Source organism: Canis aureus, chromosome 33 (genome assembly GCF_053574225.1).
Source record: "Canis aureus isolate CA01 chromosome 33, VMU_Caureus_v.1.0, whole genome shotgun sequence".
NCBI classification, from domain to species: domain Eukaryota; kingdom Metazoa; phylum Chordata; class Mammalia; order Carnivora; family Canidae; genus Canis; species Canis aureus.
The window spans coordinates 30,349,686-30,362,284 of record NC_135643.1 but is presented as its reverse complement, the minus strand read 5'-3'; the positions used below and the strand labels follow the sequence as shown (position 1 = coordinate 30,362,284).

The 12,599-nt window shown below is 35.7% G+C and overlaps 1 protein-coding gene and 1 long non-coding RNA gene across 4 annotated transcripts in view; one reads left to right on the top strand and one right to left on the bottom strand.

Annotated features, from left to right (window-relative positions):
- Window positions 1-12,599, bottom strand: part of RRH (retinal pigment epithelium-derived rhodopsin homolog) — a 19,539-nt gene extending 6,940 nt beyond the window's left edge. For all 3 annotated transcript variants that reach the window (XR_013370869.1, XM_077882285.1, XM_077882284.1), the window contains exons 1-5: window positions 10,712-12,599; window positions 5,420-5,610; window positions 2,839-2,938; window positions 2,166-2,319; window positions 1,109-1,277 (exon numbers count right to left, since the gene is read on the bottom strand). Coding sequence is in view for 2 of the 3 variants with exons in the window: in XM_077882285.1 (XP_077738411.1) it covers window positions 1,109-1,277; window positions 2,166-2,319; window positions 2,839-2,938; window positions 5,420-5,610; window positions 10,712-10,847 (750 nt within the window). In the remaining variant the exon portion in view is untranslated. The remainder of the gene's footprint in view (window positions 1-1,108; window positions 1,278-2,165; window positions 2,320-2,838; window positions 2,939-5,419; window positions 5,611-10,711) is intronic.
- On the top strand, window positions 796-11,130 carry LOC144303873 (uncharacterized). Its single transcript, XR_013370871.1, has 3 exons — window positions 796-834; window positions 1,892-1,970; window positions 10,063-11,130. It is a non-coding gene; the product is annotated as an uncharacterized LOC144303873 (long non-coding RNA).

Sequence of the window (12,599 nt, the reverse complement as noted above, 5' to 3'; positions counted from 1 at the left end):
ACGGCTCCATGCAGGTAGCCTGACGTGGGACTTGATCCCGGGTTTCCAGGATCACTCCCTGAGCCGATCCCGGGTTTCCAGGATCACTCCCTGAGCCGAAGGAAGATGCTTAACCTCTGAGCTACCCAGGTGTCCTTGAAAATCATTTTTCTATTTAAAATTCCATGTGAGGCTAACAGTCAAATATGGTCATAGAAGTAAGATATGGCAATAAAATCTTTAATAATTTACCTCCCTATAACCTTCTCAGAAATCTACTTGAGAATGTGTTCCACCAAATGAGAGCAAGTAACCAAGAAAAAGGAAGATACACAAGCCAGAAAATGGGCAATCCACCTCAGAAGAGAGGCCAAAGGCATTCCCAGCTGTTGATAAGATCTGAGGATGCTGGCAGTGGTCTTAGAGAAGGGCCAGGGCAGAGCAAGATGCTTGAGAGCTCCAAGAGGGATAGTTCCAAAGAAAGGATGAAGTCAGTTAGTTTCTGATGCATTTGAAACACTGAGAGAAGATTGGTGCCTCTGGTGGGGAGTTTAGAGATGAATTCATGACAAGTACACAGAATAGTAAGCAAACAAAACTATGGGAAGTGTGGAGGACAGAGGGTAGCAGAAGAGAGGACTGAGAGAAGGAGGAAGAGAATGAAAGACGTGAATGAATTATTAGCCCCAAAAGAAAAAAAACTGATTAAAAAATACAAATCACAGAACCCTACAGAGATCTGTAGTAAACAGAATTTAGGTAGTTATGATAATGTCAACAATGTAACCAAATAGTAACGTAATGCAGACAAGAAGAGGAAAAGAAAGGACAGGGTGGAGGAGTAGGAAAGATGGTGTAAGAGAAATATACTCTCATTGTCTATAGTAGGAAATCAAGAGTGATAGAAAACAAAAAATACCCAAAACAGCAGACAAACACATCATTTAGAAATATGAGACAAAAAAAATTAAAAATTAAAAAATAAAATAAATTTTAAAAATATGGAGACAAACACAAGAAAAAGAGCCAGAGAGTAAGCATCAGGTGCTGGGGAGAGGTGATTGTAATATGGACCACATAGGCGTAAAAGCTCCATTACAAAAACATTTTAAGAATTTTAATGTCTTACCTTTGTTACATCTACCTGGTCTGACCAATCTCTGTTGAGATACTCAGTGCAGTTACTAGTAGTATGGCATTTAATGGATCGAGTGACATGGTAATAGCAGTAAAACATCACTGTCAAGGGCACAATAAAATTTACTGCAATAACTGTCATCGTGAAAGAAACAAAAAATCTGAAAATAAGAAAAGGGAATCATTAAATCTCTATTTGTTTCATGTGCTGAATAAGGAAAAGGAAACAGGACAATTACTAAAAATAATACTGGCACTGCTCAACAGTCACTATATTATTAAGTAGGTTGGAAAGAATATTTAACTAGTTCATTTAGGCTAGGGGTTGGCAAACTATGGCCCATGGGCCACACCCAGTCTATCATCTGTCTTTGTAAATTAAATTTTATTGGAACTACATTCTTTTACATACTGTCTATGGCTGCTTTCACAGGCAGGGATGAATCATTGTAACAGAGACAGTCTTGTCTGTAAAGCCTAAAATATTTACTTATTGACCCTCTACAGAAAGTTTAAGATTTAGATTTAGTTTGAGAGAAATTTTCTGTTTTTCTGAGTGATCTTTCATTTTCTTTAACAAAGTTACCCTCTTTTCCCTGGTAAATACAGAAGAGCATCACTAAGGAGCAAGCAAATCCTTATGGTGATTTGCTTTTACTGGGTCATTCCAGCTTTATCACCAGATCATCTTGAAAAGATAGTCGGGAGTCAGCTGGGCTTTCGGCAAAGCCATATGCGGTCTAGAGCGATATTAACATTCCGTTTTCCCTTTCAGATTCTACTCCTGAGATGCCAATACCCAATGGGTGCTCTCTACCCACTCTGCTGCCCCAGGAGACAGAGGACAGAAGAGGGTAAGAACAGTAATGGAGCTGGATGGCCTTTACTTGCAAACAAGCATAATTCAATGCTAGAATTGCATCATCACTACCAGGGAAGCACTTTGCCACATTCTGTAAGGAAGCATTTGCTCTGAGCTTAAATTTGAAATGACGAAAAAATGTCTACATTAGAAACAGTTGATTATGAAGTGAAAATGTGTCTCTTACGCATCATTTTTCCGCCAGTTTATGGTACAAGTAGCCCCAGTAGGATCCGGGGCATAACTAGCCCACCCTATAATAGGCATCAAAGCCCAAAAGAGACCATTGAGCCAGGCCCCCAGAATCATGCTGATGTAAGTGTTGGTGGTCATTCTTCTTCCTATTAACAAACAGATGAAATATTAGCATCATTTGCCACTGATGAAATTCATATCTTCACCTTGTTTTAACTGATTACTTAACATTGCTATGAAGTAGATTCTTTGCAAAGCACTTCAGTTCACTCAGAGCCTATCTACCTGAATTCATATTTAGGGGGGAAAAAGGCATTTAAGCTGGCACCTGAATGATAAAAAGGATCAGTCAGAGGATAAGCAGGGAGAAACACGCTCCAGGCACAGGGAAATAGCATTTATCCCTGAAATGGGAAAAGCCTAGGCCAGTACCCCATAGGGTGATAGCCAAGGGCCAGACCACACAAAGCCTCAGAGGTTGTGCTGTGAAATTTGGATTTTATTCTAAGTATCATAGGAAATCATTGAAATTTTTGAACAAGGACTGTCAGAGAAATAACTGACCATGATTACAACTCATTACATTTATATTTTAAAGTGAATGTCTGTGAGTGGTACTTAAGCAAAAAAAGAATTCGTTGGGAAAGTTGAGAGAAGTGCTATACCTGTGTCAGGACTACAGATGGTCAGGTATCGATCCATGGCCACAACAGTGAGTAATCCAATACTTGCCATTCCAAAAAAGATATTCAATCCAGCATAAATCTAAAATTCAAAATTGGAAAGAATACACCATTCTATACACCCTCCCAAGAGACATTTACATTTTTATTCTATGGCCAGAATACATTTTAAATACATTGAATGTTTTTTATTTTAATAATTTTAGAATAAATTTTCTATTGTCATATTGTAACTGGCTTACTAAAGACATTTGTGGAAAGTGTTTTAGGTCTTCATTAATTAAAATAAACTTTTAAAATTTTAAGACTTAAAGTAAAACTTCTATACAACATACTCTATAAACATAATGCAAAAACAAACCATAAATTAAGTGCAGTGCATATAACCAACAAAATATTAGTGTTCACAAGATAAACAATTCAACAAAAAGAAAAGACAAACAAAAATGAGCTATTCATACAAGAGGAAACCTGAATGTTTATGATATAAGATGTAAACCACAATACATATTCAAAGAAGTGCAAATTATAAGTACCATTTCACACCCACCAAAGTGATAAAAAAATTAAAAGTCTGGCAACTCCAAGCAGTGGAGAGAATGTGGAATAATCAAAGTTCCCATAATTGGCATACCCATTTTGGAGAGCAAATTTGGCCATATCTGATGAAGTTGAAGATGAATATGCTCTACAACCCAACCATCTTTCTCATAAACAAGATGTTTAAAGAACCTCTTATGTATTGTAGAGACAAAAGAATGCTTACTTGAAGCCTTGTTTGTGACAGAAAATAATTGAGAATAAATGCTTAATAACAGGAAAATAAATACACTGGGGTATGTTCATAAAATGGAATATCGTGTAGTAATTTAAAAAAGTGACTTACAGCTACATCCATCAACAAGGATAAACATCAAAAACATACTATCATATAAGATTGCATCACATAAACAATGTATTATTTATACAGAACTTAAAACATCCAAACAGTTTTCTGGATGTTTAGTTTATTTGCAGGTAAATATGTACCAAGATAGAAAAACACTCATGGAAGAAAAGGAAGTAAGATTGGGGATGGTATGCAATGCATGGCCTTTAATAGTATTTTTCAGGTTTTAGATCTTTATTTTTTTTAAAGATTTTACTTATTTAACCGAGAAAGAGAGTGTGTGCACACTAGCAGGGTGGGTAAGAATCTCAAGCAGACTCTGCACTGAGCATACAGAGCCAACATAGGGCTCCATCTCACGACCCTAAGACCATGATCTGAGCCAAAACCAAGAATAAGTCCCTTATCTGACTGAGCCATGCAGGTGCCCCTCAAGTATTTTATCTTTAAAAAGCAAAACAACCTGAAGCACATATTGCAAAACATTAAGATTTGACAAAACCAGGTGGTATATATGTGAGTATCCATTACTCTATTACTCTCACTTTATTCTCTATAATTTTATACCTTAAAATAGTAAACTGTTTTTAAAAATCAAGCAAGAGCCATGGCCTACTATCCTAATACAAATTAATATATTTCCTTGTCAGTAAAAATAATGGATATAATTATTTTTTTTAATTTATTTTTTATTGGTGTTCAATTTACCAACATACAGAATAACCCCCAGTGCCCGTCACCCATTCACTCCCACCCTCCGCCCTCCTCCCCTTTTACCACCCCTAGTTCGTTTCCCAGAGTTAGCAGTCTTTACGTTCTGTCTCCCTTTCTGATATTTCCCACACATTTCTTCTCCCTTCCCTTATATTCCCTTTCACTATTATTTATATTCCCCAAATGAATGAGAACATATAATGTTTGTCCTTCTCCGATTGACTTACTTCACTCAGCATAATACCCTCCAGTTCCATCCACGTTGAAGCAAATGGTGGGTATTTGTCATTTCTAATAGCTGAGTAATATTCCACTGTATACATAAACCACATCTTCTTTATTTAATGGATATAATTAATAGCAATTCCATTGGAGGACTTTCCATTGGGGGAAAAACTGGTAAACTCACTACATTACTTGGATATTATGATACTGTCATTAAATAGTTCATTGTTTCAAATGAAAACAGGATATTTCTTTTTGAATTTGCAATATGCAAGTTTTTTGAATATGCAAATTTTTACATTTCTTCTCTGGTTAAATGCTAATTTTTTTGTTTTGGGGGAAATTTTTTGTTTTGTCAGGGAAATTTCGAAAATATAATGAATGCTACCACTGTCATTTCTCTTATTAAAGAATATATTTCCCAGTCACTTCTGAAGCTATTTTCAGTAAGAGCAGTCTATCTATTATCCTACATTGTCTTGTTTGATTGAAACCCTTGGGATGTTTTTGTATTTTTGTATTTTTAAAAAAGATTTTATTTATTTATTCCTGAGAGACACAGAGAGAAGCAGACATAGAGGGAGAAGCAGGCTCCGATCCCCAGACCGGAATCACACCCTGAGCCAAAGGCTCACCACTGAGCCACCCAGGCGGCCCAGGATACTTTTTTTTAGACGTTTAAATTTGTATCTCTTTAATCTTTTATTTTGCTTTCATTCCAAATGTCTCCGATACCTGGCATCCTGCATATCCAAATTTCCAACTTCCATACAGATCTGAAGCTGCCGACATGGGATATCCAATGCTACTGACTCCTATATCAGTAACAGCCAGGTTAATGATAATTGCGTTTGTGGGTGTCCGAAGTTCCTTATACTTAATGAAGATGCCCAGAACTATTAGGTTGCTGAAAATACTTATTATACCTGAGAACATATACAAAAAATTAAAATCACTTTAATTTGAATGTTTAAAAGTAGTATTCAAAATTAAATATTTAAGTCCCTTCAAAAAGATAGCAAGTCCATTTTAGTTCATTTATTTGATGAGCTCCAACTGTTCTTAAAACTGGTTGTAATATCTTCCCAGCCCTTCTTGTGAAACAGAAATAATAAAATTAAAACAAAAAATCTACCGATTGCATATAGAGCACTGAAGGCTGGTTTTAATACCCTGTCAATCACTCTGCCCTTGAAATCCCTCCCCTATCTTTCATGATACCACCTCTGCTGATTTTTAAGATATATGTATGACCATACCATCTCTTTTGGCAGTCTAACTTCCTCTTCCTCCTTCCTGAGGCCTGAGGCTTTTCTTTCTCTATTGTTTGCTTTCTCAAGCCTTAAGCTATCACTCTATCCTAACAGCTCTTCTGTCACTTTCCAGCCCTGACTCATGCTCCAGTTCCATATCCCTTCTCATTAAACTCATTGCCATTGAACATTACTAGGGATCTACCACGTGTAAGATCATATGACTGTTCCAGTATTTTTGGAAATTCAACAGCTTCAAACCTGAGTTCATCATGCAACACACACACACACACACACACGCACACACAGACCACTTATAGAATGCACACTGCAAGGTTTGACTACTCAGAAAGGGAGTCAGACTGGCTTTAGGTACACTGAGAAGCCTCACACATGGTACCTCCAAGTTTCCACAGTCTGGGATCTGACTCATAGCATTGCAGGGCCAGAAACTCATTGTTGTCAATGCCCCGGGATGGGATGGACTCAAGTAGACAGATGACTGAATTTCATAATTAGAATGGTAGTATATTTATATACAATGAGTAGTACTGTTGAATGGACCAGACACTCATGTTAGCCCAATTAACAACCTCTACATGCTGTGAAGGATGCATAAATTTCCCATAAGCTAGTTGTGGGTCACAGTAGGTCCTAACAGTGGGGATGAGGAATGAATAGATTTTGGCTTACAGGCTAGAGCCATTACCAGATTCCTGGGGGCTAAAGGAGGGGTAAGCCACAAGAGAAGAGTTGTATTTGAAGTGTACTATTGGTGAGCAGCCCCCAGCAATTGTAGAGAGGGAGGATTTCCAAACACCAACACCCAAAAGTAGCAACTGACGAAGAACTTCTATTACATCTTGGGGCCTCAGTCAAAACTTTCTTTTAGGATCCTGTGACACTAGTTTTCCAGGTTCCTATTCTTTTCCCTTCATACTGCTGGCAGAGTAAGCTGGCTTTAACATAGAATTAGCCATCTTTCTTCTCAGAACTCCAATACTCTCCATTGGCTGTGGAATAAAAGCCCCCATGTCCCAACTTGATATTCCAGGTTTTGCCTCAATCTGTTTTCACCTTCTCTAAGCAAATTACCACATTTGCCAAACAAGCCCTCTACTCTAGTTATTTATCACATACACAAGCTTGCTGTAAATTTTGACTCTTATTTTTCCCACTTGAAACACTCTCTTCCTGTATCTATTCAAATGCTACCTATCCTTCAAAGTTCTATTTAAGCCCAGCTCTGCCCTAGAGCCTTCCCCTACCCACAGTATTCTCTCTTCTCTAAATTTCCAAAGTGCTTGCTTATATTATACATAATTCATCTCATGTGATGCTATATTTAACTCTTAGGTATTCCTAGTTTTCTTATCTAGATTTCAGGTTCCTAATGACTTCTGTGTTCTATGAGTATGTGGCAGTTAACAAATTTACTTAATAAACAGAGCACAATTAAAACTCATATTGTTTAAGTTCTATTATTCTTTCAAAGCATAAGTAAGGCACAATGATAGCAAATTCAGTGATTCTCTCTTTTTTTTTTAATTTTTTCTTAAGGTTTTATTTTTAAGTAATCTCTACATCCAACATGGATGGATGGAAACATGCTCTACTGATTGAGCCAGTCAGGTGCCCTTTTGGCTCTATTTATAGTGTCAAGTATTGTAGCATGCATCCAAAAAGCTTAATGAATTGAATCTTTCTAAGCTAAGTACAAATTTGATGATTTTAAAAGTCATATAAAACATAATGCAGAAGTTGTTGCCTACCAGTACACAACCAGAATAAAGTAATTGTATTTTGGAGGAGGTCTTAGATATAATGGGGGGTATGAGGTAAACAATTTGGCCCTTTTCTCTATCCATTCAGCCACTATCTCAAGCTCTCTGCTCTATTTCCCTGACTGCAGGTATTTTCTGAGTAGACAATAGATCATTTAATAGTTATGTCTAAATTAAGGTAATTTTCTCTTGGCTTCTGTAGCTTTCTTATAATCTCTTGGTAGATCCTACTTAATCTATACCCTGGCCTTTCTCCATCTCTACCTTATTAGATATGTGCATTGTCCAAATTTCTTAGACCCCCTTTTAACATTGAACACATAGTCTGTGATTTCATACATTTCTAAGCCTATATGCTGCTCCTTTCCAGACTGATCTCATAAAATTCAAATCCACATATGCAGCTTTTTACTGGGCATTTCTCACACTGAACCCAGAGACTTTTTTTCCTCAAATTTGTTCTTTCCCAAGTGTACTCCTATCTTGATGAATAGCTTCCCCATCTAAGTAGGAACCCCCAAACAGAAAACTTGTCATCTTTGACACTTCCTTTCCTTCTCCCTCAATTGCCACATACAACTAACAATTCTAACTTCTGACTCTTGAATGTGTCTACTTCTATCCCAATTGCCACTTCTTCCTCTTCAGGATCCTTCTTAAACATACAACAGCTTGTATGTGGTCTCTTAGCTATTACTAAGTGTATTTCTAAGTATGCAAATGGAATCATGTCATTCAGTGATTCCTCTCATCATTTAGGTGATTCTTCATTACCTGGTCCACAGCCTCCTCTGCAGCCTAATATCTCTTACACTTCACTTTACAATTCATCCATAATGAACTTATTTTAGATCCTCAATATACCATGTCCTCCTGCCTCCCAGCCTTACCTGGAGAAAGGGAGAGTGCTCAAGGTGGTAAAAGTTTGTAAGCTAAAATCTAAGAAACATACTAAATTGAAAATTAAATTTTAAACAAAACAAAACTAAACTAAACTAATAAACTCTTGGTAAAGATAACAAATGAAAAAAATGCTTTAACTAAATTCTTCTCCGCAAAGCTTTGGTTTTGATTTGGAAATATAAGTGGGTTTTGTTAAAAGGGGAAAACTAGGAGACCTGAAGAACAATAAATCTTTCAACAGAAGCATGAAGAGGTTAGATATGCTCCCTTCAGTTTATCTTCCAAAAACCAAAAACACAACACGCCCTCAAGGTATATTCCTCAAATAATTAATAAATAAATAAATAAATAAATAAATAAATAAATAAATAATAAAAAAAAGGTATATTCCTCAGTAAAACTGGCCCTTGAGGTTACATGAGTGTTCTAGAATCAAAATGCCTGGGTTCAAATCCTGATGTAGATATTAGTAGATGTGTGTTGGGTAAGTTACTTAAACTCTTCATCTATATAAATGGGGAAGATAAAACTAACTTATAAGGATAAGGATGAATTATCCTGTATGTGTAAGTATTTAGAACAGTGCAAGTATTCAAATAACAGTAGCACTAGTAGTGGCGGTGGTAGTGGTAGTGGTGATGACCATCATCATAGTAGTGGTAGTAAAATTCCTACTATTGTTACTGCTATGGCATAAGAACCTGGAACAATTTCTTAACAAGAAATTTTCTTTGCATGTTACTTTTGTAAACAGATTTTAAAAAGACAGTTTTTCTTGTTCATCTACAAAAAACTAGCTAAATCAAAAGTTTGTATACAAAGTATTTCTATCTAGTTGTAAAGATTTTCTCTTTAATTAGCATATTGTTTTCTCATATTGTTGCAACAACAAACATCGAAAGGAAAACAGAACTTGTCCAGTATTTATCATACAGAGGTATTCAAATGAACAAGTTAGCATATCACTGAAATTTACAAAAATTAACTGAAGATCCACAATTTCTAGCACAGAAGTAATTGTGAACTATAGGGAAACTAAGCAACTATAAAGAATAAACTCCTACTTTTCACTCCACTTTTGAATATATTTGAGAATTTTCATAAGCCAATCCACAAAATGGCAATAACCCAATATAAGAGTTACTTCTAAAACTTATTACTGAGCATAAAGTTGGAAATGAAGGGACTGCTCAATATAAAATGTATACAATTCAACCTATATGCTAAAAAGATGGACAACTTCTATTTCATTTCCTTCACCCCTTTTATATAGTAAACACGCCTTTATCTTAAACCTTAGTATACATCAATGAGTGCGTACAGGTGGGCAGAAAGAAACAAGTATGCATCCAACACCTACTGTATGTGTCATTTAGGTCATTTAATTTTACTCTTCTCAACAATCATGACAGTTACCTTATTCTTATCCTGTTTTCAGATAAGAAAATGGAAGAAAAAGCTGAAGGAAGTTGCTCATTGTTGCAAAGATACTAAAAGATGAAATTCAAAGCTCAAGAGTTTCCCAATACAGCATTCTGGGAATGAGCTGAATTTTCAAACTGTCCTCAGTGACAATAATCTGCTACCTCTTTTTGCAACTTTTTCTTTCTAAGACCTTTCCATCCTAACTAGATTCCACCACCAAGACAAGCCTATGAACAGTATGTATGAGAACAGTAAATGGCATATATATTTTTGCCATGGTACACATTCTTCACCAATAAAAACAACGTAATAACGAAATATATGATCATAAAAGAATTATTTTCTAGAAAACTTTTCTCAGTCCCACTTCACTACTGTTACACAAGATACAAAATAACTTGTGGCATTAACCATCATTAACAATGCCTTCATTTATCCTTTCACCTACTTTCTCTTTGCTACACATCGACGAAATAGGGCAAGTATTATTATCCCTATTTACATGAGCACCCCAACTGAGACAAAATAACTGACTTGTTGGTCAACAATATGGAACCTGAAACATCTCTGAATCCATGCTTTTCCTCATGCCTTAAGCTGAAAACCCCTTTTCTTCACCCATTCAAAAGCAAAATAATGGTTAATGGAGTAAACATCCATACCTGCTGTGATCAAGTAAGCTGCAACAATATTGTGTTCAGTCTGTGAAAAGACGGAGCCATCTTCATTTTTAGAGTCTGTACTGTTGTCTAAATTATTCCTTAGCATTTTGGAGGAAGAAATTGAGACAGCCTTCATAATGAGCCTTCAATAATTATGAAATGTTTTAAGAACCAATGAAGGAAGAATTTTCAGAACCAATCAGTTCCACTCAAAGACCTCAAAGAAGGGCCTTTTCATAGACGCCCTCTTAACAAATTTAATTGGGCTGGAGAAGAAAGGATTTTAAATCCCAGAACAAGGAAAAAGCTTATTAGCAAAATAAAGAGAAATACCAAGCACCACACATTTTAAATACTTTGGGCATCAGTCTTGTATCTAAGGAGATTATTAAACATTAAAACAATAAACAAACTCAAAATCAGCAGGAGTTGACTTAACTCACTGTTGCTGGAAATCAGTTCTGAAATTAAAAACCAAACTTGGTCACCTAAAACTTTTCAGATTAAGTTTCCTTTCTGTTGAGCCTTTCAATTTTTTTCATGTTTATTTTCCTTAACAATTTGAATAATCAGACATAAATAAAAAAGTAATCTTTCTATCCTTCCAAATCTCACTGCCCTAAAGGTAGTTTTATTTTTTGGCTTAGATCTTCTGTTTTTCTTTGCTTATACAAACACATATTCATACTAGGATTTGAAGTTTCTCTCGTTTTTTTTTTTTTTCTTTTAAGCAAAAATGGGGAGATATGCATATAAAATCATTCTGTAACTTTTCTTCCTCAAAGTCCTATCATAAATTCCAGGCCAATAAATTTAAGTCTAACTTATTAGTAGTTTGTATTTCATAGATGGATATGTATGATCTACTTCATAGTCTAAGTACCTTACTTAATTTACCCTATGCTTTGATATGCACAATTATCAGATAACAATCACAGCATTTATCAGCAAAGAATCTGGATGCAATCATTCATCTTGTAAGGTGCAGGGCAATTCTAATATTCTGGACCATATTATAATAACCCAAAAAGTAGGTTACAGAAATGGGTTATAATATAGCATGAAAATTGTTATAATAAAATATCTCTACCATCTTTTCCCCTCCATTATTTAGGTCATGTAATATTACTAAAATCTGATTCTTCTCAATAGCTATTTTTTCAAAATCAGTAACTTCAGAGAAATGCTACATGTACCAAAGTTAACAGTGTAAGCATATAGCAAAACCACTAGAGGGCTATATATAGCCACTTAATTTAATTTAGAACTCCTAGAATGGCATAGCAGGAGAGGACCCAAGATAATCCTTTGCCTCAATTCCTCCACACCATGTACAAAATAAAGCTAAGGGACACCTGTGTGGCTCAGCTGGTTAAGCATCTGCCTTCTGTTCAGGTCGTGGTCTCATCATCCTGAGATGAAGCCCTACTCCCTGCTCAGCAGAGTCTACTTCTCTCTCCCTCTGCCCCTCCCCACTTCTCGTGCTCTCTCCTAATCTGTCAAATAAATAAAATCTTTAAATTTTTAAAAAATAAAATGAAGTTGAACCAGGTTGATCTGCCCCAGATCGTATAACTACCAACATTCAAATTCTTATAAATGTCAAGTAACAATCCAAAGAGTATCTATGTGAGGAAAGTGAATCTCATCAGATTCCAATATCAAAATATTTTCAAATATTCCCTAAAGCAATTACCATAACACCTAAGAGGAATCTCCCTTTAAAAAAAAAAATCTCTGGGTTGTTGGGTTTTAAGTTTTGTTGTTTGCATTCAGTATGTAGAATAAAACAAAAACTATTTGAGTTTTCTTTGGTTCATAGGTTCATATTCCCTTCCTTTTCTGTAATGGATTGTACTTAATTGTAGCATCCATTTAAATCAGCAAC